At 41.6% G+C, this 22,722-nt stretch overlaps 1 protein-coding gene across 5 annotated transcripts in view; it reads left to right on the top strand.

Moving 5' to 3' along the window:
* Positions 1-22,722, top strand: part of LOC135548594 (active breakpoint cluster region-related protein-like) — a 229,614-nt gene that overhangs the window by 58,451 nt on the left and 148,441 nt on the right. For 4 of the 5 annotated variants that reach the window (XM_064978349.1, XM_064978350.1, XM_064978352.1 and 1 more), the window contains exon 2: positions 20,489-20,667. In XM_064978349.1, the coding sequence (XP_064834421.1) occupies positions 20,489-20,667 (179 nt within the window). Of the gene's footprint in view, positions 1-8,126; positions 8,343-20,488; positions 20,668-22,722 lie in introns of those variants that run through there. The other variant, XM_064978351.1, reaches the window with a different exon arrangement.

Below are 22,722 nucleotides of genomic sequence, written 5' to 3' on the forward strand. Positions count from 1 at the left end.
AGGCTTGTACTCTGGAGCGGGATGGAGGTGGAGTGTCCGTTGTGGTCTGGGGCGGTAAGTCACAGCGTTATCGGACTGAGCTTGTTGGCATTGCAGGCAATCTCAATGCTGTGCGTTACAGGAAAGACATCCTCCTCCCTCATGTGGTACCCTTCCTGCAGGCTCATCCTGACTTGACCCTCCAGCATGACAATGCCACCAGCCATACTGCTCGTTCTATGCGTGATTTCCTGCAAGACAGGAATGTCAGTGTTCTGCCATGGCCAGCGAAGAGCCCGGATCTCAATCCCATTGAGCACGTCTGGGACCTGTTGGCTCGGAGGGTGAGGGCTAGGGCCATTCCCCCCAGAAATGTCCGGGAACTTGCAGGTGCCTTGATGGAAGAGTGGGGTAACATCTCACAGCAGGAACTGGCAGATCTGGTGCAGTCCACGAGGAGGAGATGCACTGCAGTGCACTGATGTACTTAGTACTTAATGTTCAGGGACACATTATACAATTTCTGTTAGTCACATGTCTGTGGAACTTGTTCAGTTTATGTCTCTTGTTGAATCTTATGTTCATACAAATATTTACACATGTTAAGTTTGCTGAAAATAAACGCAGTTGACAGTGAGAGGACGTTTCTTTTTTGTTGTGTCTCTATAGTCATACATTTGGCTGGAGGTTAGGAAGTGCAGCTCTCGCTCTTTATCGGTATATCGGTATATCTTTATCAGTATCTCGCGCAGCCGCCCACTAAAATCACTTCCATCCCCATAACGGTTCACCGAGTAACCTCCAAATTACATTAGCAAAACATTTCCCTGATTTAACAACAGCCATCATTCCATTCCTCCAGCCCACAGAGGACTAGGGGGACTGTGTGTGTGTGAGAGGGCTGTGTGCCAAACATGCTTAACTCATCAGTCAGATCTGCCTCCACTGATTGTATGCCTGATGATACCATTTTAATTGTATTGATTGAATGTATGAGAGAGAAGCAGAGTAAAATAGTGTGAAATACATTCTGTCAGGCCACATTTAGATGGACGTTGACAATTTATTCTCTCAAAAACGTCCATATTTCATTCTCTCCTGGAAAACTCATTCGATAGTTTGTTTTCCATAATTGGGGCCGGTTCCAACAATAGAATAAACTAGGCCTAATTAGCTCCGTAGTAACAATGATCCAGTGAATATGTGGCCTGTACTTACAGAAATGACTGCAATTATGCAGGTATGGATTTGGTATTTAGGCTATGCAGTGAATCACAGCCTCACACAGTGTGTAGTTGCTATGGCACTAACTCTGGCTAATGAACTCGATCACTTCAGCCCGCGGCTCTTTGCACTGTGTGTTCGTATGCGACATGTTGCTCTAGTCTGATAGAGCACCACTGAGACTAGTTAGTGACTCAAACCTTTCCTTAACTTTCTCAGTATTACTGTGGTGTAAATAGGCTCATCCCCATCAGAAGCTCGCCTCTGACACATCTCATTCAGGGAAGCATGAATGACGGTGGCGAGTTGTCATGGCATGTTTTGCCCTCGCAATGGAGACTGTGATGGAGTGTGGCAGTCAGGCGGGGGAAGAAGCATTGGGGAGCTGTCCATCAGGAGAGGTTAAGGGAATAATAGGAAGTGACAGAAGGGGAGGGGAGGAGAGCGTGTTGAATCTGCAGACCCAAGGTTCAGCATGCTTCAATGCTCCCTAGGGCCTCACTGGTTACGCAACACACATCAAAACACTGGGAAGGGGACAGAGATGGAACTATAGGGACACATGACTTTTGACCTCACAGAGTTAGCATTCAGTGCACAAATACCATGATATCTCTGAGTTAAAGTGAAAAGTTATCATCCATAATACTATACATTGTACCGGTAGGCAATATTGCTCTTGTGTCATCTCTCTCTCTCTCAAATGTTTTTGTTTCTTATTCCTCTGGCCTCTTAAATGTCTTAGACAAATCTGACCACAGTGTGAAACTGCAGCAGTTGTTGATGGTACTGAGACCGGGAACAGGGACAGAATACATCAGTCACCTTCTGCACAGTGGCACTTAAACGCAGTGGCGACCTTTTTTGACCCTGTCAGTTCACTAATGTGTTACTTAGGCTACTGCAGTTATTGAATGCCTCTTGGGCTTATGAAGTAAATGCTTTATTTGTGTATTTTGAACAAAGCCGTGCTGAAAGCTATGGGCTTTTACATTCGAGACATGGCAGATTGAACCATCCTGTGGGTCAGTTTGTCAGAGTTTTACAGTTTAATGCTTGACTTCCAGATGGACCCTGTTGATCTGTAACGGTTAGATAATTGTGTCCAATATGCAGAACATTCCACCTATCCTAGAGCAAAATGGGGTGAATGGGTCTTTCAATAAATAAAGGGGTCAACATTTTCAAAATGTTTTGGATATACATTGAAATATGATTTTCTTGCAGCTTCATATGTGTAGTTAAAAAAAATAAGTCTAGGTTGGAACAATGAGACCGTAACTCCACCTAGCAACAATAAAATATCTACATGTCATTCAAAATGTCACAAGAAACATGGACACCGCATGTTTCTTTCATGCCTAGTTGCCAGGTCTTTTTGTGCTTTTGTCAAATTCTCTATTGGTTATAGCCATGCTAAACACTGCTGAAGAATGAAAATGAAACAGCATTTCTATATGTTTTAATAGTTGATATAATACAATAACACTGGGTTTTGTCAGTAAAATCATTGACAATAATAATTATCAATAATAAAATCATTATCAGTAAAAACTAAAAGAATTGTCTAAGTCTGAAAACTAGCAGTCTACTTCTTGCTTCTTCTGTCCTTGTTTCCTCCACTCCTTGCCTCTCATTGAAAGTGCATTGTAGCTTGAGGGGAGGAACCTTCACTCCTCTCCCACTATGTGCTTTGAGAGGGAGGCGAGGAACAGGGGAAACAAGGGGATATAGCATTTACCTGATTCCTCACATCCAGTTCATTAATAAGTAAATACACACTAAATCTTATGCAGAAATTGAGGAATCTTACATTGTAACTGTGGCATGGTATGGGCAGCTAATAATCAATTAACTTCTGTCGGATTAGTGGGACGCTAGCGTCTCACCTCGACAACATCCGGTGAAATTGCAGAGCGCCAAATTCAAGTTAAATTGCTATAAATATTTAACTTTCATAAAATCACAAGTACAATACATTAAAATAAAGCTTAACTTGTTGTTAATCCAGCCGCCGTGTCAGATTTCAAAAAGGCTTTACGGCGAAAGCAAACCATGCGATTATCTGAGGACAGCGCCCCCCCATACCAACACATGAAAAACATATTTCAACCAGGCAGGTGCGACACGAAAGTCAGAAATAGTGATATTAAAAAATGCCTTACCTTAGAAGATCTTCTTCTGTTGGCACTCCAAAAGGTCCCAGAAACATCACAAATGGTCCTTTTTGTTTGATAAATTCCTTATTTTTATCCCCAAAATGTAAATTTATTTGGTGCGTTTGATTCAGAAATACACCGGTTCTAACTTGCCCAACATGACTACAAAGTATCTAATAAGTTACCTGTAAACTTTGTCAAAATTTCAAACAATGTTACTAATCCAACCTTAGATATCCTAAACTAGTAAATAATCAATCAAATTTAAGATGGAATATACTGTGTAAAATATAAGATAAAAACAACGTGGAGCAAGCTCCTGGTCATGCACACGAAACAGAAGACTCTACTTGGATTGACACTCACAATGAACAGCCCTACTAATTCATTTCTCAACAGAAAAACATCAACCAATTTTTAAAGACTGACATCTAGTGGAAGCCATAGGAACTGCAACCAGGTTCCTCATAAATATAGTTTCCAATTGAAAACAATGACCTCAATTTTTTTTTTCTTAAATGGTTTGTCCTCTGGGTTTCGCCTGCCAAATAAGTTCTGTTAGAAAACTCTAAAGTTTCTAAAACTGTTAAATGAGTATATCTAAATCTACCAATTATATGCATATCCTAGTTTACCTTGGGCACGCTTTTCATCCTGATGTGAAAATACTGCCCCCTATCCCAATGACGTTAATGAATAGATTCATAGAATGGAGTTAGAAGGATGAACTGAAAGGACAGGACGTGTTGGCTGTGCACTTAACCAATGACAGGCATTCCACATTTAACCCCAACCACATGTGAAAATAAAAATATCAAGGTGTTTTTTTGGTTTTATATGCAAAAACGAATAAACAAGCCCTTTTCACATTCCTGAATGCTCAGTTTTACCTTGGAAAACAAATGATCAAAACATACATGGACCGTAATCTTACCTCTTGACATAATATCCATGACATTATCTTGACCGCCGGAACAATATAGACACCAAAATGTTCTGTAAATTCTCCAGATCAACATTAATTCCCTCACTTTGGCTGTTGTTCAATCACATACAGTATCTCACACATCCTTAACTGGAATCAGCTGATGCTGTGTGATAATTTCCCCACCTAACTAAACAGCGAGACATCAAATGAGCATCAATCAACTATTATGCGTAATTATTGAAGAACCCTGTCAATGACAGCATGGATTTTTGTTTGATTCATCTTGGTAAAGTTACACTTTCTGTTAGAAGCATTTGATTTTGCAATCCAGACATTATTTTGGATATGTGTGTCCATGAAAACTGTTTTCACATAGTAACAGAGAGGTTACATGATATATAATGACAGCAGTATCATACATTTAATGAAAGAAAAGTATTATGTCACACTATTTTTTTGTAAAATCTGTGAAGACTCCAAACATGAGAGAGAAATAAATGCTCACTGGTACCCCAGTTTATAGAAAGAACCTTATACCATATTGCTCATGCCCATCGTATTTACATGTAAATATTCCAGGGGGTTGGGACTAGGTGCCAGGGGTTGATTTGGAACAGTATCATTTGAAGCCTGACGTATGGGGCCCACAGTGTGAGGCTGTTGAGTATCAGATCCCTTTCAGCATGTCTTCATCACTCAGTAGACTGTAAACAAACTGTCTGGTTAGACTGTAAACTCTCCTTCCAGACTCACATTAAGCATCTCCAATCCAAAATTAAATCTAGAATTGGCTTCCTATTTTGCAACAAAGCATCCTTCACTCATGTTGCCAAACATATACTCGTAAAACTGAATATCCTACCGATCCTTGACTTCGGCGATGTCATTTATAAAATGGCCTCCAACACTCTACTCAGAAAATTGGATGCAGTCTATCACAGTGCCTTCCGTTTTGTCACCAAAGCCCCATATTCTACCCACCACTGCGACCTGTATGCTCTCATTGGCTGGCCCTCACTTCATATACGTCACCAAACCCACTGGCTCCAGGTCATCTATAAGTCTTTGCTAGGTAAATCCCTGCCTTATCTCAGCTCACTGGTCACCATAGCAGCCACCACCCGTAACACGCGCTCCAGCAGGTATATTTCACTGGTCACCCCCAAAACCAATTCCTCATTTGGCCGCCTTTCCTTCCAGTTCTCTGCTGCCAATGACTGGAACGAATTGCTAAAATCACTGAAGCTGGAGACCCACATCTTCTGCACATCAATCACTCCAGTGTTTAATTGCTAAATTGTAATTACTTCGCCAGTACGACCTATTTATTGCCTTACCTCCCTAGTCTTACCTCATTTGCAGACTGCATATAGATTTTTTTCTTCATATTGTGTTATTGATTATACGTTTGTTTATTCCATTTGTAACTCGGTGTTGTTTGTGTCGCTTTGCTTTATCTTGGCCAGGTCGCAGTTGTAAATGAGAACAACTGGCCGAACAACTGGCCTACCTGGTTAAATAAAGGCTAAATACATTTTTTTTTAAGTGCAAGACCTCTATGTTACTGTGATTATCAGCCCATTAGCAGGGATCTCATTGATCAAACTAGAGGCTTCAATCACACACACACACACACACACGCTGCTGCATTACTTTAATCAGAGAATACAGATAGGACATTGATTATATTGATTAAAAGGCATTCTAATGAGTGACCTCCGAACTCCACACACAGCTCTTATCTACTTGGTCTACATCTGTAGGCAATCTTCAGATACTACAGATTATGTGACCTGTGTGTTTTTGTGTTATCCAGTATGCACATATTCCATTCAGTACCTCGCTTATTTCCTTCCCTGAGCACTGTCAAACTGGAGTTACCTCAGGGAAACCAACAGTGAAAGTGATTTTAGAGGGAGAGAGTGAGTGTAACACACTATCACACAAATGACTGCCTGTTGTCTATTCAAAGCAGCCCTGATCCCCATAGATACTCTGTAGTACACAGACAGTGGCTTTTGGGTCAGGAGTGGTTTTCGAGTAGTAGACATGATATCAAACTGCAAAGGGAATGTAATTACACACTACACTCTAATGACTTGATAACTTGGCTTTAAATCCAATAATCATCCATTGTTTGTGATCACCGTGACACATAAAATTGTGAGTCATTAAATCACATGAATTGAAGATGAATCTGTATGTATGCTCATGCTGTGTTTGCATGACTTGGCATGTTTCCTATAGCAACATTGTCATTTACTGTACTGTCGCTGTTGTAAATCTTTTGTTTCCCTATCAGAGGCAGTCAGTGGAGAGAGGAAACACTGTACTGTTAATGTAATTCACCGACTGATTCAATGATTTACCATGGCCCTCTGACCTACGTCACTGTAATAGTGCTGCTAATATCAGGGCTATAGTGTGTGTTGTTTTAGTGCTGCTAATATCAGGGCTATAGTGTGTGTGTGTGTGTGTGTGTTTTAGTGCTGCTAATATCAGGGCTATAGTGTGTGTGTTTTAGTGCTGCTAATATCAGGGCTATAGTGTGTGTGTGTGTGTGTGTGTGTGTGTGTGTGTGTGTGTGTGTGTGTGTGTTTTAGTGCTGCTAATATCAGGGCTATAGTGTGTGTTGTTTTAGTGCTGCTAATATCAGGGCTATAGTGTGTGTGTGTGTGTTTTAGTGCTGCTAATATCAGGGCTATAGTGTGTGTGTTTTAGTGCTGCTAATATCAGGGCTATAGTGTGTGTGTGTGTGTGTGTGTGTGTGTGTGTGTGTGTGTGTGTGTTTTAGTGCTGCTAATATCAGGGCTATAGTGTGTGTTGTTTTAGTGCTGCTAATATCAGGGCTATAGTGTGTGTGTTTTAGTGCTGCTAATATCAGGGCTATAGTGTGTGTTGTTTTAGTGCTGCTAATATCAGGGCTATAGTGTGTGTTGTTTTAGTGCTGCTAATATCAGGGCTATAGTGTGTGTGTGTTTTAGTGCTGCTAATATCAGGGCTATAGTGTGTGTTGTTTTAGTGCTGCTAATATCAGGGCTATAGTGTGTGTTGTTTTAGTGCTGCTAATATCAGGGCTATAGTGTGTGTGTGTTTTAGTGCTGCTAATATCAGGGCTATAGTGTGTGTTGTTTTAGTGCTGCTAATATCAGGGCTATAGTGTGTGTGTTTTAGTGCTGCTAATATCAGGGCTATAGTGTGTATGTGTGTGTGTGTTTTAGTGCTGCTAATATCAGGGCTATAGTGTGTGTGTGTGTGTGTGTGTGTGTGTTTTAGTGCTGCTAATATCAGGGCTATAGTGTGTGTTGTTTTAGTGCTGCTAATATCAGGGCTATAGTGTGTGTTGTTTTAGTGCTGCTAATATCAGGGCTATAGTGTGTGTATGTGTTTTAGTGCTGCTAATATCAGGGCTATAGTGTGTGTTGTTTTAGTGCTGCTAATATCAGGACTATAGTGTGTGTGTTTTAGTGCTGGTAATATCAGGGCTATAGTGTGTGTTGTTTTAGTGCTGCTAATATCAGGGCTATAGTGTGTGTGTTTTAGTGCTGCTAATATCAGGGCTATAGTGTGTGTTGTTTTAGTGCTGCTAATATCAGGGCTATAGTGTGTGTTGTTTTAGTGCTGCTAATATCAGGGCTATAGTGTGTGTGTTTTAGTGCTGCTAATATCAGGACTATTCCAAGGTTATACCAGGTGACGTATGTTAGAGGAACTGGCTGTGGTGTTTCACATCAGAGCTGGGAAGACAACATTTTGGGTTGTGTGTGTTTCCTCCTGAGCTCTTTGACTATGGGAATTTGAATGAGGCCATTTGAAACAAACCTCACTGGTTTTACTCCTATGCTGAGCCCTGTGCTGTGGAGTGTGTTTTTAACTGTGTGTGTTTTGAGTTCAGTGCGGGGGACTGCCTATGTGGATTTGGTATAGAGTGTTGAGGTTGATCTGATGATTTTGTTTGTTGTGTTGAAGTGACACAAGTTAAGGACATATGGCTTTTTTCTTTGAGGCTGTGTGCGCCATTCGCTCGCTCATCTCACCCCACGATCATCATGGTAAAGTTGGTTCACTGTGTTTATCTGTGTTGTCTGTCCATTTCTGCCTGTAGTCAATGTATTTGATGTGATTGATTCATGCCTTCCTGGCATTTTATTGAAATTGTATTTTCACTTCTGGAATGGTGGTGTTATTATGTGGGCATTCTGAAATGGTGAGATTTGTGACCCTTGTGTAAGGTCAGGTCCATAATTATTGGCACCCTTGATAAAGATTAGCAAAAAAGTCTGTTAAATAAATAAATAATAATACAAACACTGAGCTATATTGTATGCAAAAAAACATGTTTTATACTATTTTATACTAATACATTTGCTCAAAGATTTTTTTTTTCTATAACGTAATATTTATTTTATTCTTCAAATTCAGAGGTCAAAATGATTGGCACCCTTGTTGTCTTGAACCATTACGACTCCATACAGAATCTTTCCAGATTTAGACGCCCTGTTCAGTTCAAACCACATGTTTTCATTTGGATTCATGTCCAGAGACTGAGATGGCCATTGGAAAAATATTGATTTTGTGATTAATTAACCATTTCTTTGTGGATTTTGATTAGTGCTTAGTTTTATTGTCTTGGTTCTTAACAAGGGCCCCAGTACCCATATCTTAGTTTTTTTGTATTACTTGTTAAACTAAATCTATTTCTCTGAGCAATTGTATTAGTATAAAATATAATACAAAAATAAATAATTGCATGCGATATTGATTAGTATTTGTATCATTTATTTTACACATTTTAGCTCATTTCCATGAAGGGTGCCATAAATTATGGACCTGTCTGTTTTCTCTATAAAATTACCATCTTCAGTTGGGAGAGTTGATCCCCTTACGTGACGTTGTCATGTAATAGCATGTCAGTTGTGTGTCGTTCATGTTAAAGTTGGCCCATCTAAACCCGTCAGTCTCAGGGGTAGTACTTATCTACTCCATTGAAAAGTAATCGCAGGTTAGACTTGCCTGGGTAAGTATGTCGCCGCTCAACTGGAGAATCCCTCATTGACCGACTGACAGACATAGGAGAGTATTGATTTTGTGCGTGTTGGCAATGGGGGAGATTAGAATGTCAGAAAGCATTAGCTGATTTGTGTGTGTGTGTGTGTGTGAGCGAGTGGATGTTTGTGTGTGTGTGAGCGAGTGGATGTTTGTGTGTGTGTGTGTGAGCGAGTGGATGTTTGTGTGTGTGTGTGAGCGAGTGAGTGGATGTTTGTGTGTGTGTGTGAGCGAGCGAGTGGATGTTTGTGTGTGTGTGTGAGCGAGCGAATGGATGTTTGTTTGTGTGTGTGTGTCCTTTGGGAAGGCAGTTATTACCACTGAGCACTAGTGGACCTTGGGGAAGGGGCCAGGGCCTGTGTTAAGTGGACTGACCCGTTTTCAGTTTTCACCACTCATTGCACAGCTGCCTTCTGTAAATGGTATTTTGCTTGTATAAAGTACAAAGGTAGGCTATAGGCTTATCACTTCTCTATCTCTTCACTAGAAAGGTAATAATTCTTCATGCTCCACCTGTCTTCCTCTTCCCTGTTTGCATTTGTAATTTGTTAACGCACACAGAGCGCTACGATTATTGACTCTCTTCCTCCTCTTCCTGAATTTCACACACAGCCTCCTTGCTATGTTAGTCTCCAGAGAATGGCCTCTCACTGTATATACACAATGGGTTTCTGTGGCTATTTCTCCCCTTGTGTTGAAATTAATTGAAATGAACTGTTGAAAATTAAATAACTGATATGCTTACACTTTGTCATTCTTGTGAGGAATGTCTAGAATGAGGGATGCACATTTTGATGTTCTGAATACAACTGCTGTTGCAAGATGATAAATCAGAATAGTTGGAGAATGCCTCAGTAAGCTTTAGAGTAGATATTCAGTTTGAGTAGACAACAGATCTATTGCTTGACTAAACAGTAAGTACATTCTGCCTCAGTAATTACACAATGTGGGCACTCCTGCGTCATTGGCACAGTCGGACCAGGGTCTCATGGACTCATGTCTCTATTGACCATTAGAGCTCCTGAAGTAATTTAACATGACGACTGCTCCGGACTTGGATTCTCTTTAGGAATGGTACTACTGTTCACAGAATTTGTTTGTATTAGTTAGCCTAGCTCTACAATGTGTTGGTTTCAGTTGTCTCTTTCAGTGCAGTGGTTCAACCAGCTCTGTTCTAGCACCTCTCTCTGCCCTGTTGTTTTAGTCGTCCATCACTACAGATAAAGGCCAGTCTCTCTCTGCCCTGTTGTTTTAGTAGTCCATCACTACAGATAAAGGCCAGTCTCTCTCGGTGGCCTTTCCCTCTGGCCTTTACCATACAATGAATTAGTGATGCACAAGCTCAGTGTTTACTGGGACTTCATGGTTGTTTATGGCGGATGTCTTTATCTCCTTGACCTACTACACTTTCTTAATTTACCCCAATTTCGATCTTGTCTCATCGCTGCAACTCCCCAACGGGCTCGGTAGAGGCGACGGTCGAGTCATGCGTCCTCCGAAACATAACCCGCCAAACCGCGCTTCTTAACACCCGCCCACTTAACCCGGAAGCCAGCTGCACCAATGTGTCGGAGGAAACTCTGTTCACCTGACGACCGAGGTCAGCCTGCAGGCGCCCGAGGTCAGGCACAAGTAGTCGCTAGAGCGCAATGAGTCAAGTAAATCCCCCCCTGCCCCCTCCCCTTACCCGGACGGCGCTGGGCCAATTGTGCACCACCCTATGGTACTCCTGATCACGGCCGGTTGTGACACAGCCCGGGATTGAACCTAGGTCTGAAGTGACGCCTCAACACCGCTGCGCCACTCGGGAGTCCGGAAGCCTGTATGTTTTATCTGAACGCAGAGCAGTGCCAGACGCACGCACATAGAGCCTTTCTGGGAACTGGTCAGTTGTTCACTTAATTTTTCCTTAATGAAGAAGCCTCTTAATGAGTGTTTCCCAGGCAGTCAGGCAGACCTTTCTAGTTTAGCCCTGTCTGTCTGTCACAGCTACACATGCCTAATTAGGATAATCAGTTAAACAGGAGATGATTGTGTCGCTCTTGCTGCTGGTGAGTCTCTGATCCACCTCTACACAGATGACACCATTCTGTATACTTCTGGCCCTTCTTTGGACACTGTGTTAACAACCCTCCAGATGAGCTTCAATGCCATACAACTCTCCTTCCGTGGCCTCCAACTGCTCTTAAATACAAGTAAAACCAAATGCATCCTCTTCAACTGATCGCTGCCTGCACCTGCCCGCCTGTCCAACATCACTACTCTGGACGGCTCTGACTTAGAATACGTGGACAACTACAAATACCTAGGTGTCTGATTAGACTGTAAACTCTCCTTCCAGACCCATATCAAACATCTCCAATCCAAAGTTAAATCTAGAATCGGCTTCCTATTCGCAACAAAGCATCCTTCACTCATGCTGCCAAACATACCCTCATAAAACTGACCATCCTACCGATCCTTTATTTTGTAAATGACATCGCCAAAGTAGTCTCCAATACCCTACTCAATAAATTGGATGCAGTCTATCACAGTGCCTTCAGTTTTGTCACCAAAGCCCCATATACTACCCACCACTGCGACCTGTACACTCTCGTTGGCTGGCCCTCGTTTCATACTCGTCACCTAACCCACTGGCTCCAGGTAATCTACAAGACCCTGCTAGGTAAAGTCCCCCCTTATCTCAGCTCGCTGGTCACCATAGCAGCACCCACCTGTTCCACGCGCTCCAGCAGGTATATCTCTCTGGTCACCCCCAAAACCAATTCCTCCTTTGGCCACCTCTCCTTCCAGTTCTCTGCTGCCAATGACTGGAACGAACTACAAAAATCTCTGAAACTGGAAACACTTTTCTCCCTCACTAGCTTTAAGCACCAGCTGTCAGAGCAGCTCACATATTACTGCACCTGTACATAGCCCATCAATAATTTAGCCCAAACAACTACGGCTTCCCCTACTGTATTTATTTATTTTGCTCCTTTGCACCTCATTATTTCTATTTCTACTTCGCACATTCTTCCACTGCAAATCTACCATTCCAGTGTTTTACTTGCTATATTGCGTTTACTTCGCCACCATGGCCTTTTTTTGCCTTTTACCTCCCATATCTCACCTCATTTGCTCACATCGTATATAGACTTATTTTTCTACTGTATTATTGGCTGTATGTTTGTTTTACTCTGTGTTGTTGTATGTGTCGAACTGCTTTACTTTATCTTGGCCAGGTCGCAATTGTAAATGAGAACTTGTTCTCAACTTGCCTACCTGGTTAAATAAATGTGAAATTAAAAAATCTTCCACACTCACACAATGTTCTCATGCTGGCTAACTTTTATTGAGACATAAAAGTCACACAGACACATGCTAGTGCAGAGCGATTAGTGCTTTTTGAGGTTGTTTCGGTTCTAAATTATTTATTTATTTTACATGAAATGCACTATGCAATATGTGGGTTGAATTCCATAACAACACAGAATAAAACAATTAATAAAAGTCCCATGATGGTAGTGACTGCCCATTACCGGCAAACCTAAAAACGGAGAGCGGTGGAGACCGACAGTAAAGGCCAGCGTGTTTGTGTGTGTTGGAGAGCTGCAGGCAGTGTCGTGGTAGAAGGACTGGTTGACCTACATTCACCCCAATCCCCTCAACCCCCTGCCACTGGATACACCATGGGTAGGAGGTGGCAGTCCACAAGTTACACTGGATTTTCAGCTTATTCTATGAATTTTCCAACTGGGAATTCTGGAAGAGCAGGGAATGTTGGGACAGTTTGTGGGGAATGTTTGACTATCTACTTGTCTTTGAGGCCGTTATCCATATTCTCCATCTTCATGTAGCTCTGTCTGATATGGCGATTCTCTCCCAAGCATGCAGGCCTCGAACTCTGTCTATAATATAAGGAATGGGAATACATTCGGTAATAAAAACTTTAGACTAACTTCGTAACATAACGATAGTTTTGGTCATGTAGTGTACATATTCCTATGTTGACACCTCGAAAATCTCTTTCCAAAATCATGGCTATTAATATGGACTTGGTCCCCCCTTTGCTGCTATAACAGCCTCCACTCTTCCCGGAAGGCTTTCCACTAGATTTTGGAACATTGCTGCGGGCACTTGCTTCCATTCAGCCACATTTTTTCTACTGTATAATTGACTGTGTGTTTTGTTTATTCTATGTGTAACTCTGTGTTGTTTTTTGTGTCGCACTGCTTTGCTTTATCTTGGCCAGGTCGCAGTTGCAATTGACAACTTGTTCTCAACTAGCCTACCTGGCTAAATAAAGGTGAAATAAAACAATAAAAATTGAGTTTGGGCACTGATGTTGGGGGATTTAGGCATGGCTCGCAGTCGGTGTTCCAATTCATCCCAAAGGAGTTCGAAAGGGTTGAGGTCAGGGCTCTGTGCCGGCTAGTCAAGTTCTTCCACAACGATCTTGACAAATCATTTTTGTATGGACCCTGCTTTGTGCACAGGGGCAGTGTCATGCTGAAACAGGAAAGGGCCTTCTCAAAACTGTTGCTACAAAGTTGGAAGCACAGATTCGTCTTGAATGTCTTTGTATGTTGTAGCATTAATATTTCCCTTCACTGGAACTAAGGAGCCTAGCCCGAACCATGAAAAACCGCTCCAGACCATTATTCTTCCTGCACCAAATTTTACAGTTGGTACATGACATTGGGTCAGGTAGCAGCCCCTGGCATCCGCCAAACGCAGATTTGTCCGTTGGACTGCCAGATGGTGAAGTGTGATTCATTGCTCCAGAGAACGTTTTTCCACTGCTCCGGAGTCCAATGGCGGCGATATTTACACCACTCTAGCCGACGCTTGGCATTGCGCAAGGTGATATTAGGCATGAGTGCAGCTGCTCGGCTATGGAAACCCATTTCATAAAGCTCCCGACAAACAGTCTTTGTATGGACGTTGCCGTCTGGAACTCTTTAGTGAGTGTTGCAGCTGAGGACAGACACATTTTACGTGCTACACGCTTCAGAAAGAGGAAGTACATTAGAGTGTCTAGTTTGAGAAACTGACGCCTCACAAGTCCTCAACTGGCAGCTTCATTAAATAGTACCCTCAAAACACCAATCTCAACAGTGAAGAGGCGACTCTGGGATGCTGGCCTTAAGTTCCTTGCTAGCATAAACTTATCTTAGATTTTTTTGATATCTTATCATAATCACTAGTTAACTACACACGGTTGATGATATTACTAGGTTAACTAGCTTGTCCTGCATTGCATATAATTAATGCGGTGCCCGTTAGTTTCTCATCGAATCACAGCCTACTTTGCCAAACGGGTGATGCTTTAATAACAAAAGCGCATTTGTGAAAAAAGCATAATTGTTGCACAGATTTACCTAACCATAAACAACAATGCCTTTCTTAAAATCAATACACAGAAGTATTTTTTTTAAACCCTGTTAGCAGGCAATATTAACTAGTAAAATTGTGTCACTTCTCTTGCCTTCATTGCACGCAGAGTCAGGGTATATGCAACTGTCTGGGCAGCTTGGCTCGTTGCTTACTAATTTGCCAGAATTTTACATAATTATGACATAACATTGAAGGTTGTGCAATGTCACAGCAATATTTAGTCTTAAGGTTGCCACCCATTCGATAAAATACGTAACGGTTCTGTATATCACTGAAAGAATAAACGTTTTATTTTCGAAATTATAGTTTCCGGGTTTTGACAATATTAATGACCAAAAGCTCGTATTTCTTGTGAATACTATATTATAATTAAATTTATGATTTGATATTTGATTGAGCAGTCTGACTGAGTGGTGGTAGGCAGCAGCAGGCTCGTAAGCATTCATTCAAACAGCACTTTACTGCATTTGCCAGCAGCTTTTAGCAATGCTTGCTGCACAGCGCTGTTTATGGCTTCAAACCTAACAACTTCTGAGATTAGGCTGGTAATTATAACGTGCCTATAATAACATCCAATAGTCAGAGGTAAATGAAATACAAATGGTATAGAGAGAAATAGTCGACGCGTCATAATTCCTATAATAACTACAGCCTAAAACTTCTTAACATGAGACTTCAATATTCCCAGTTAAAAGGAACCACCAGCTTTCATATGTTCTCATGTTCTGAGCAAGGAACTTAAACGTTAGCTTTTTTACATGGCACATATTACAATTTTGCTTTCTTCTCCAACACTGTGTTTGTGCATTATTTAAACCAAATTGAATGCTTATTTATTTGAGACTAAATAGATTTTATGTATGTATTATTTTAAGTTAAAATAAGTGTTCATTATTAAATCATATATGGTTGTAATTGTCATTATTACAAGTGCGTATCTATCTATCTTCAATAATCGGTATTGACTTTTTTTGGGGTCCTCCAATAATCGGTATCAGTGTTGAAAAATCGTCTTAGGTTGACCCCTAGTACACACGGTCACTGTGGGGAAGACATCTTCGATGCACCGATTGATGAAGCCAGTTACAGGTGGTATGCTCCTCAATGCAATTGGATGAATCCCGGAACATATTCCAGTCTGTGCTAGCAAAACAGTCCTGTAGCGTAGCATCCGTGTCATCTGACCACTTCCGTATTGAGCAGGTCACATGTACTTCCTGCTTTAGTTTTTACTTTTACGCAGGAATCAGGAGGATATAATTATGCTAAGAATTTTCCAAATGGAGGGTGGTGAAGAGCTGTGTGTGCAGTAATGGTGGTCAAGAGTTTTATTTCCTCTGGTTGCACATGTTACATGCTGGTAGAAATGAGGTGAAACTGACTTAAGTTTGCCTGCATTAAAGTCCCCGGGAACTTGGAGCGCCGCTTCTGGAGGAGCATTTCCTTGTTTGCTTATGGACTTATCGAGTTGTTTGAGTGCAGTCTTAGTGCCAGCATCAGTTTGGTGGTAAGTAGACATCTACGAATAATATAGATGAGAACTCTCTTGGTAGATGGTGTGGTCTACAGCTTCTTCAAGTTCGAGGTTAGTAAACTCTGTTCTGATGTCCAGAAGTTATTTTCGGTCATAAGAGATGGTGGCAGCAACATTATGTACAAAATAATTAAACTCTCCGTTATGTGATTTTCCTTGACATATTTTACTTACCAGACACCACAATGGCAATATTTTAATAGCCAATACTGGCAACGATGACAGGCTGCTGGCCTCACGTTTTATTACAAATCAATGATGCTGTATTAAGATTTACACTGTGGAATATAAAGGGGTCCATAGGGCTTCACATGAGTCTGAATTTACCAGTCATGTACAGAAGGTTTATGTTTTGAATAAGCAGTGCTTAATGAAGCATATAAAGCCATATGGCTGCAGTTAGAATGGCTTTATAGCCCTGTGCTCAGTCAGCTGGCTCTCATGCCCTTGTCACCCAGCACAACAGATGGCATGACGCGTTGCATGGCAACACAGGAAAGCCCCTGTGGTGTATGGGTATGACCTAGTAGTTGAGTGACAGGTGGGTGGTCCATTAGCTGTGTTGTCAACCACGTCAGTGACTGACACATGGGTTGGTCCGGTTCATATTAGGCCTCTTGTCTATGTAGGCCTATATGCCACTGAGGATTTCAAATTCTCTCTGACACTGCTTTAATTTTCAATTTGGTCATCACAGCTAGATTCTATCAATACTACTGTGTGTTGTGGAGAGAGGCTTTCTAGCCAGAGTCTCTCTTGCTGAAGGGCCTAGACATTAATAATATGCATACTACCGTGCTCCACACTCTCATGCTCCAAGTGCATTCTCCGAGCCACGTAGCCATATTGACTGAGAATGGACAAACCCATTTACTGAACCTTCCTCCGTCTAGCCAGGACAATGGCAATAGAGATGAACCAAGATATACAGAAAGCTATTTTTTTATTTTTTATTTTACCTTTATTTAACTAGGCAAGTCAGTTAAGAACAAATTCTTATTTTCAATGACGGCCTAGGAACAGTGGGTTAACTGTCTGTTCAGGGGCAAATGTTTTACTTCATACTGTAACTATCAGCTAGCTATATGTGAATTGTAATAATGTAGCTAAGTAGATAGTATAACAGGCAAAAATGTACTAAAACCAATGGTATCCAAAGTAGATGTCAATTCTTTGGTTAGATAACCTGTTGAGTGTAGGGGGCAGTATTTTGATGTTTGGATGAAAAATGTACCCAAATGAAACTATTTCTCAGGCCCAGAATCTAGAATATGCATGCAATTGTCAGATTAGGATAGAAAACACTCTAAAGTTTCTAAAACTGTCAAAATATTGTCTGTTAGTATAACAGAACTGATATTGCAGGCAAAAACCTGAGGAAAATCCAACCCAGAAGTGCTGTTTTTCCTGAAAGCTCTCTGTTCCATTGCCTGCCTTTGCTCCATTTAAAGGGATATCAACCAGATTCCTTTTCCTATGGCTTCCACATGTTGTGAACAGTCTTTAGACATAGTTTCAGGCTTTTATTTTGAATGATCACATCGAGTCATTGTATGGCTGGGTGCCAGCAGCATTTTGCATGCTCAACTGCTTGGAGCAGACATTTTCTCTTTCTCTCCTATTGAAGAATCTACAGTCCCGGTTGAAATATGATCGTTTTATATATTGTAAAAACAACCTGAGGATTGATTATAAAAAACGTTTGACATGTTTCTACGAACTTTACGGATACTATTTGGAATTCTTGTCTGCCCGGTCATGACTGCTCGAGCCTGTGGATCTCTGAACATAACGCGCCAACCAAATGGAGGTATTTTGGATATAAAAATCATCTTTATGGCACAAAAGGAACATTTTTTTTGTGTAACTGGGATTCTCTTGAGTGCAAACATCCGAAGAACATCAAAGGTCAGCGATTAATTTTATTGCTTTTCTGAGTTTCGTGACCAATCTACTTGGCTGCTAGCTGTTTGTAATGTTTTGTCTGCTGAGAGAGATGTCCTTACATAAATGCTTGGTATGCTTTCGCCGAAAAGCTTTTTTGAAATCTGACATGCCAGGTGGACTAACAACAAGCTAAGCTGTGTTTTGCTATATTGCACTTGTGATTTCATGAAAATTAAATATTTTTAGTAATTTCATTAGAATTTGGCGCTCTGCAATTCAACGGATGTTGACGAAAATTATCCCGCTAATGGGATGGGTGCATCAAGAAGATAACAGTAGTAGCTAGCCAGTTAGCTCTATTGACTTACTATGGGCTTGTGACCTATGCACACTACAGTGGGTATTGTAGGCACCCAATACCCACAGTCTTTTCATTTTGTCTTAGTTACATCTTACAAAACAGTACATTGGTTATGTACAGTACCAGTCAAAAGTTTGGACACCTACTCATTCAAGGGTTTTTCTTTATTTTGACTATTTTCTATATTGTAGAATAATAGCGATGACATCAAAACTATGAAATAACACAATAAATGAATAATGAAGTAACCAGAAAAGTGTTAAACAAATCAAAATATATTTTATATGAGATTCTTCAAAAGTAGCCACCTTTTGACTTGATGGCAGCTTTGCACACTCTTGGCATTCTCCCAACCAGCTTCAGCTTCAGCTTTTGCTTGTAGGAGTTGCCACATGTGCTCAGCAGTTATTGGTTGCTTTTCCTTCACTCTGCAGTCCAAATCATCCCAAACCATCTCAATTGGGTTGAGGTTGGGTGATTTGTGGAGGCTCGGTCATCTGATGCAGCACTCCATCACTCTCCTTCTTGGTCAAATAGCCCTTACACAGCCTGGAGGTGTGTTGGGTCATTATCCTGTTGAGAAACAAAAGATAGTCCCACTAAGTGCAAACCAGATGGGATGGCATATCGCTGCAGAATGCTGTTGTAGCGATGCTGGTTGTGTGTGCCTTGAATTCTAAATAAATCACTGACAGTGTCACCAGCAAAGCACCATCACACCACCTCCTCCATACTTCATGGTGGGAACCACACATGCGGAGATCATCCGTTCACCTACTCTGTGTCTCACAAAGACACGGCTGTTGGTACCAAAAATCTCAAATTTGGACACATCAGACCAAAGGACATATTTCCGCCGGTCTAATGTCCATTGCTCGTGTTTCTTGGCACAAGCAAGTCTCTTCTTCTTATTGGTGTTCTTTAGTAGTGGTTTCACACAGTCTCCTCTGAACAGTTGATGTGTCTGTTACTTGAACTTTCTGAAGCATTGATTCGGGCTGTAATTTCTGAGGCTGGTAACCCAAATGAACTCTGGGTCTTCCTTTCCTGTGGCGGTCCTCATGAGAGCCAATTTCATCATAGCGCTTGATGGTTTTTGTGAGTGCACTTGAAGAAACTTTCAAAGTTCTTGAAATTTTCTGGATTGATTGACCTTCATGTCTTAAAGTAATGATGGACTATGGTTTCTCATTGCTTATTTAGCTGTTCTTGCCATAATATGGACGTGGTCTTTGACAAAATAGGGCTACAGTATATTCTGTATATCACCCCTACCTTGTCACAACAAAACTGATTGGCTCAAATGCATTGAGAAGAAAATAAATTCCACAATTGAACTTTTTAACAAGGCACACCTAAAATTGAAATAAATTCCAGGTAACTACCTCATGAAGCTGGTTGAGAGAATGCCAAAAGTGTGCAAAGATGTCATCAATGCAAAGTGTCAACACTTTTTGCTTCCTACATGATTCCATATGTGTTATTTCATGGTTTTGAAGTCTTTACTATTATTCTACAATGTTGAAAATAGTAAAAACCCTTGAATGAGTAGGTGTGCTAAAACCTTTGACTGGTACTATATGTGCTTATTCAAGTATCCTCAGTAATGGCATTATCTAGTAATGCCCCGGCTGCTCTGTATTGTAGTAGTTATTCTGTAGTAGCCTATAGCCCTGGATAACATACTAGTTTTTGCACTACTGTATTCATTCAGCTGTGTCCAGCTTGTTGTGGGGCAGGTTCAATCTTTCTTGTCCAGAATGTCCAGCCTACACATTTCCCACATTAGTTCCCTTCTCGCGCTCTCTCCCTCTTGCACTCTCATTGTCCACCCTCTCTCTCCCCCAACCTCTCTCTCGCTCCCCCCCCAACCTCTCGACCCAACCTCTCGACCCACCCTCTCCATCTTACTCTCTCTCTTCAACATGGGTCTGTGTTTCCCATCATTCTTTATGCACTGTATCCTAACCCTTCTCCTCTCTCTCCTTCAGATTTCAACTATAACACAGACGGGTATGACGGTGATGCAGCAGAGGATCATAAGAGTCAGGACGGTTCAGAGACCATGCCCTTCATAGACGAGTCCCCCACCATCTCCCCCAGCCTGTGTGCATGCGGCCCTGATGGAGATGCCATCTCCCCTGTCCCACCAGAGGACCTGCTGCCCGGGGTGAGTCCCATACACACATGCGTTTACGCACAGACACTAGGGGTGAAAGAGTTCACAAATCTCACGGTACGATACGGTGGTGTCACAGTTGGGTATTTTCCATTTATTATAATAGTAAACATGGGTCGCTTGAATTCCCAGGAGCAGATGGAAACAAAGGGACAACAAAAAACAGCAGTGCCTGTCTTACAACATGAAATAAAATAGTAATTTAAAACGGAAATAAAATAGTCAATTAAAACAGAATTTCAACAGGAGTGCATAGTCCAGCAGCATATATCCAAATTAAGTCACATAGCAGTGCCTTAAACAAAATAGGACCACTTAAGACTGGTTACTTGAAAATCTGATAAAAAAGTTTGTTTTGTTTTCAAGTTTTTCTTTAAGAAGATTAGTCTATCTGCAGTGAGCACAGATCGGCTTGCTGTGGCAATGTCAGCTGCTGTGGAGAATAGCCTCTCACGAGGGACAGAGGTCCCAGGCACAGCCAGGTCGTGCCTTGCTAACATGGCAACATGAGGGTATATTAACTCTTTGGTCTTCCACCATGTAAGCGGACCAGCATCTGGGGAATACAGTCCACTTCCCTGTATGAGGTCACCTCCTCCTCTATGACCTTGACCTTTGACTTGGTTCCCTGCTCCTGTGTCGTGAACAACTCCAGACACTATTATGACAATTACAATTATTGCTTTATAGTTAATTGTTAAATCATGAATTAATACATGTCACATTAACAAAATAAAAAAAATATTTGTTGTATATTGGTCACAATCTCTGCTGTGATTTCATTGTAGACTCTCAGACGAGCAGCATCCAGGTGCAGTAGGGACTTGAGCCGGGAGTCCAAAGCAGTGCTCTTGTGTAAGAAGTCTTTGACACCGGGGCCAGCATATCTAGGCTCCAGGTTAACTCTGATAGCAGTCATGAAACCCCTTACTGAGGGTTCATCTAATTCAGATGAAGATGGCGTAGCAGTGCAGACTTGGTTTTTTTGTCCTCTCGTTTACTTTTTGTATTTCTCGTCTTTTTTGTATATATTCCAATTTATTTTTCAATCTCTTTTTCCATTTTTAAATTAAATATACCTTCCGGTAACCCGCCTCACTCAATGTGACACGAATCTGCTATTGTTTTAGACCCTATAGCCAAAACTTTCATCAAAAGGTAGCCAGCTAATTATCTAAGTTAATAGCTATTTAGTCATTGTTAGCCACTGCTCGCGGCCTTTACCCTCTGCTCAGGCACCAGACATTTATTTTTGCCTGGATAATACCTGCCAGCCTCGGACTGTTTTTCTCCACTACACCGTCAGATTCCTGCCGTAAACCCTGAACCATTGATCCTCACAGCTAGCTAGCTGCCACTGAGTGACCCAGCCTCGAAGCTAGCCCTGAGCCAGGCGCCTCTCCCGGCAAGCAAACAAAATTACCACAACTACAATACCTCTTTCGCCATCTGGCCCGGTCCCTTCGTCAACACGGCACACCGCGGTACCACTACGACTGTTCTGCAGACGTAATTCCATCAGTTCACCTCCTTTGGCCGCCTTAAATCCGTAAACATGGGTTCCCTCAGATATTATCCTGACTAACTTGCCCTCCAAATACACCTCCGCTGTTTTCAATCAGGATCTCAGCGATCACTGCCTCATTGCCTGCATCTGCTATGGGTCCGCGGTCAAACGACCACCCCTCATCACTGTCAAACGCTCCCTAAAACACTTCTGCGAGCAGCCCTTTCTAATCGACCTGGCCCTGGTATCCTGGAATGATATTGACCTCCTCCTGTCGGTAGAGGATGCCTGGTCGTTCTTTAAAAGTAATTTCCTCACCATCTTAAATAAGCATGCCCCTTTCAAAAAATATAGAACTAAGAACAGATATAGCCCTTCGTTCACTCCAGACCTTACTGACCTCGACCAGCACAAAAACATCTTGTGGTGGACTGCAATAGCATCGAATCGTCCCCGCGATATGCAACTGTTCAGGGAAGCCAGGAACCAATACACACAGTCAGTTTGGAAAGTAAAAGGTTAGCTTTTTCAAACAGAAA

Source organism: Oncorhynchus masou, chromosome 11 (genome assembly GCF_036934945.1).
Source record: "Oncorhynchus masou masou isolate Uvic2021 chromosome 11, UVic_Omas_1.1, whole genome shotgun sequence".
Lineage (NCBI taxonomy): Eukaryota > Metazoa > Chordata > Actinopteri > Salmoniformes > Salmonidae > Oncorhynchus > Oncorhynchus masou.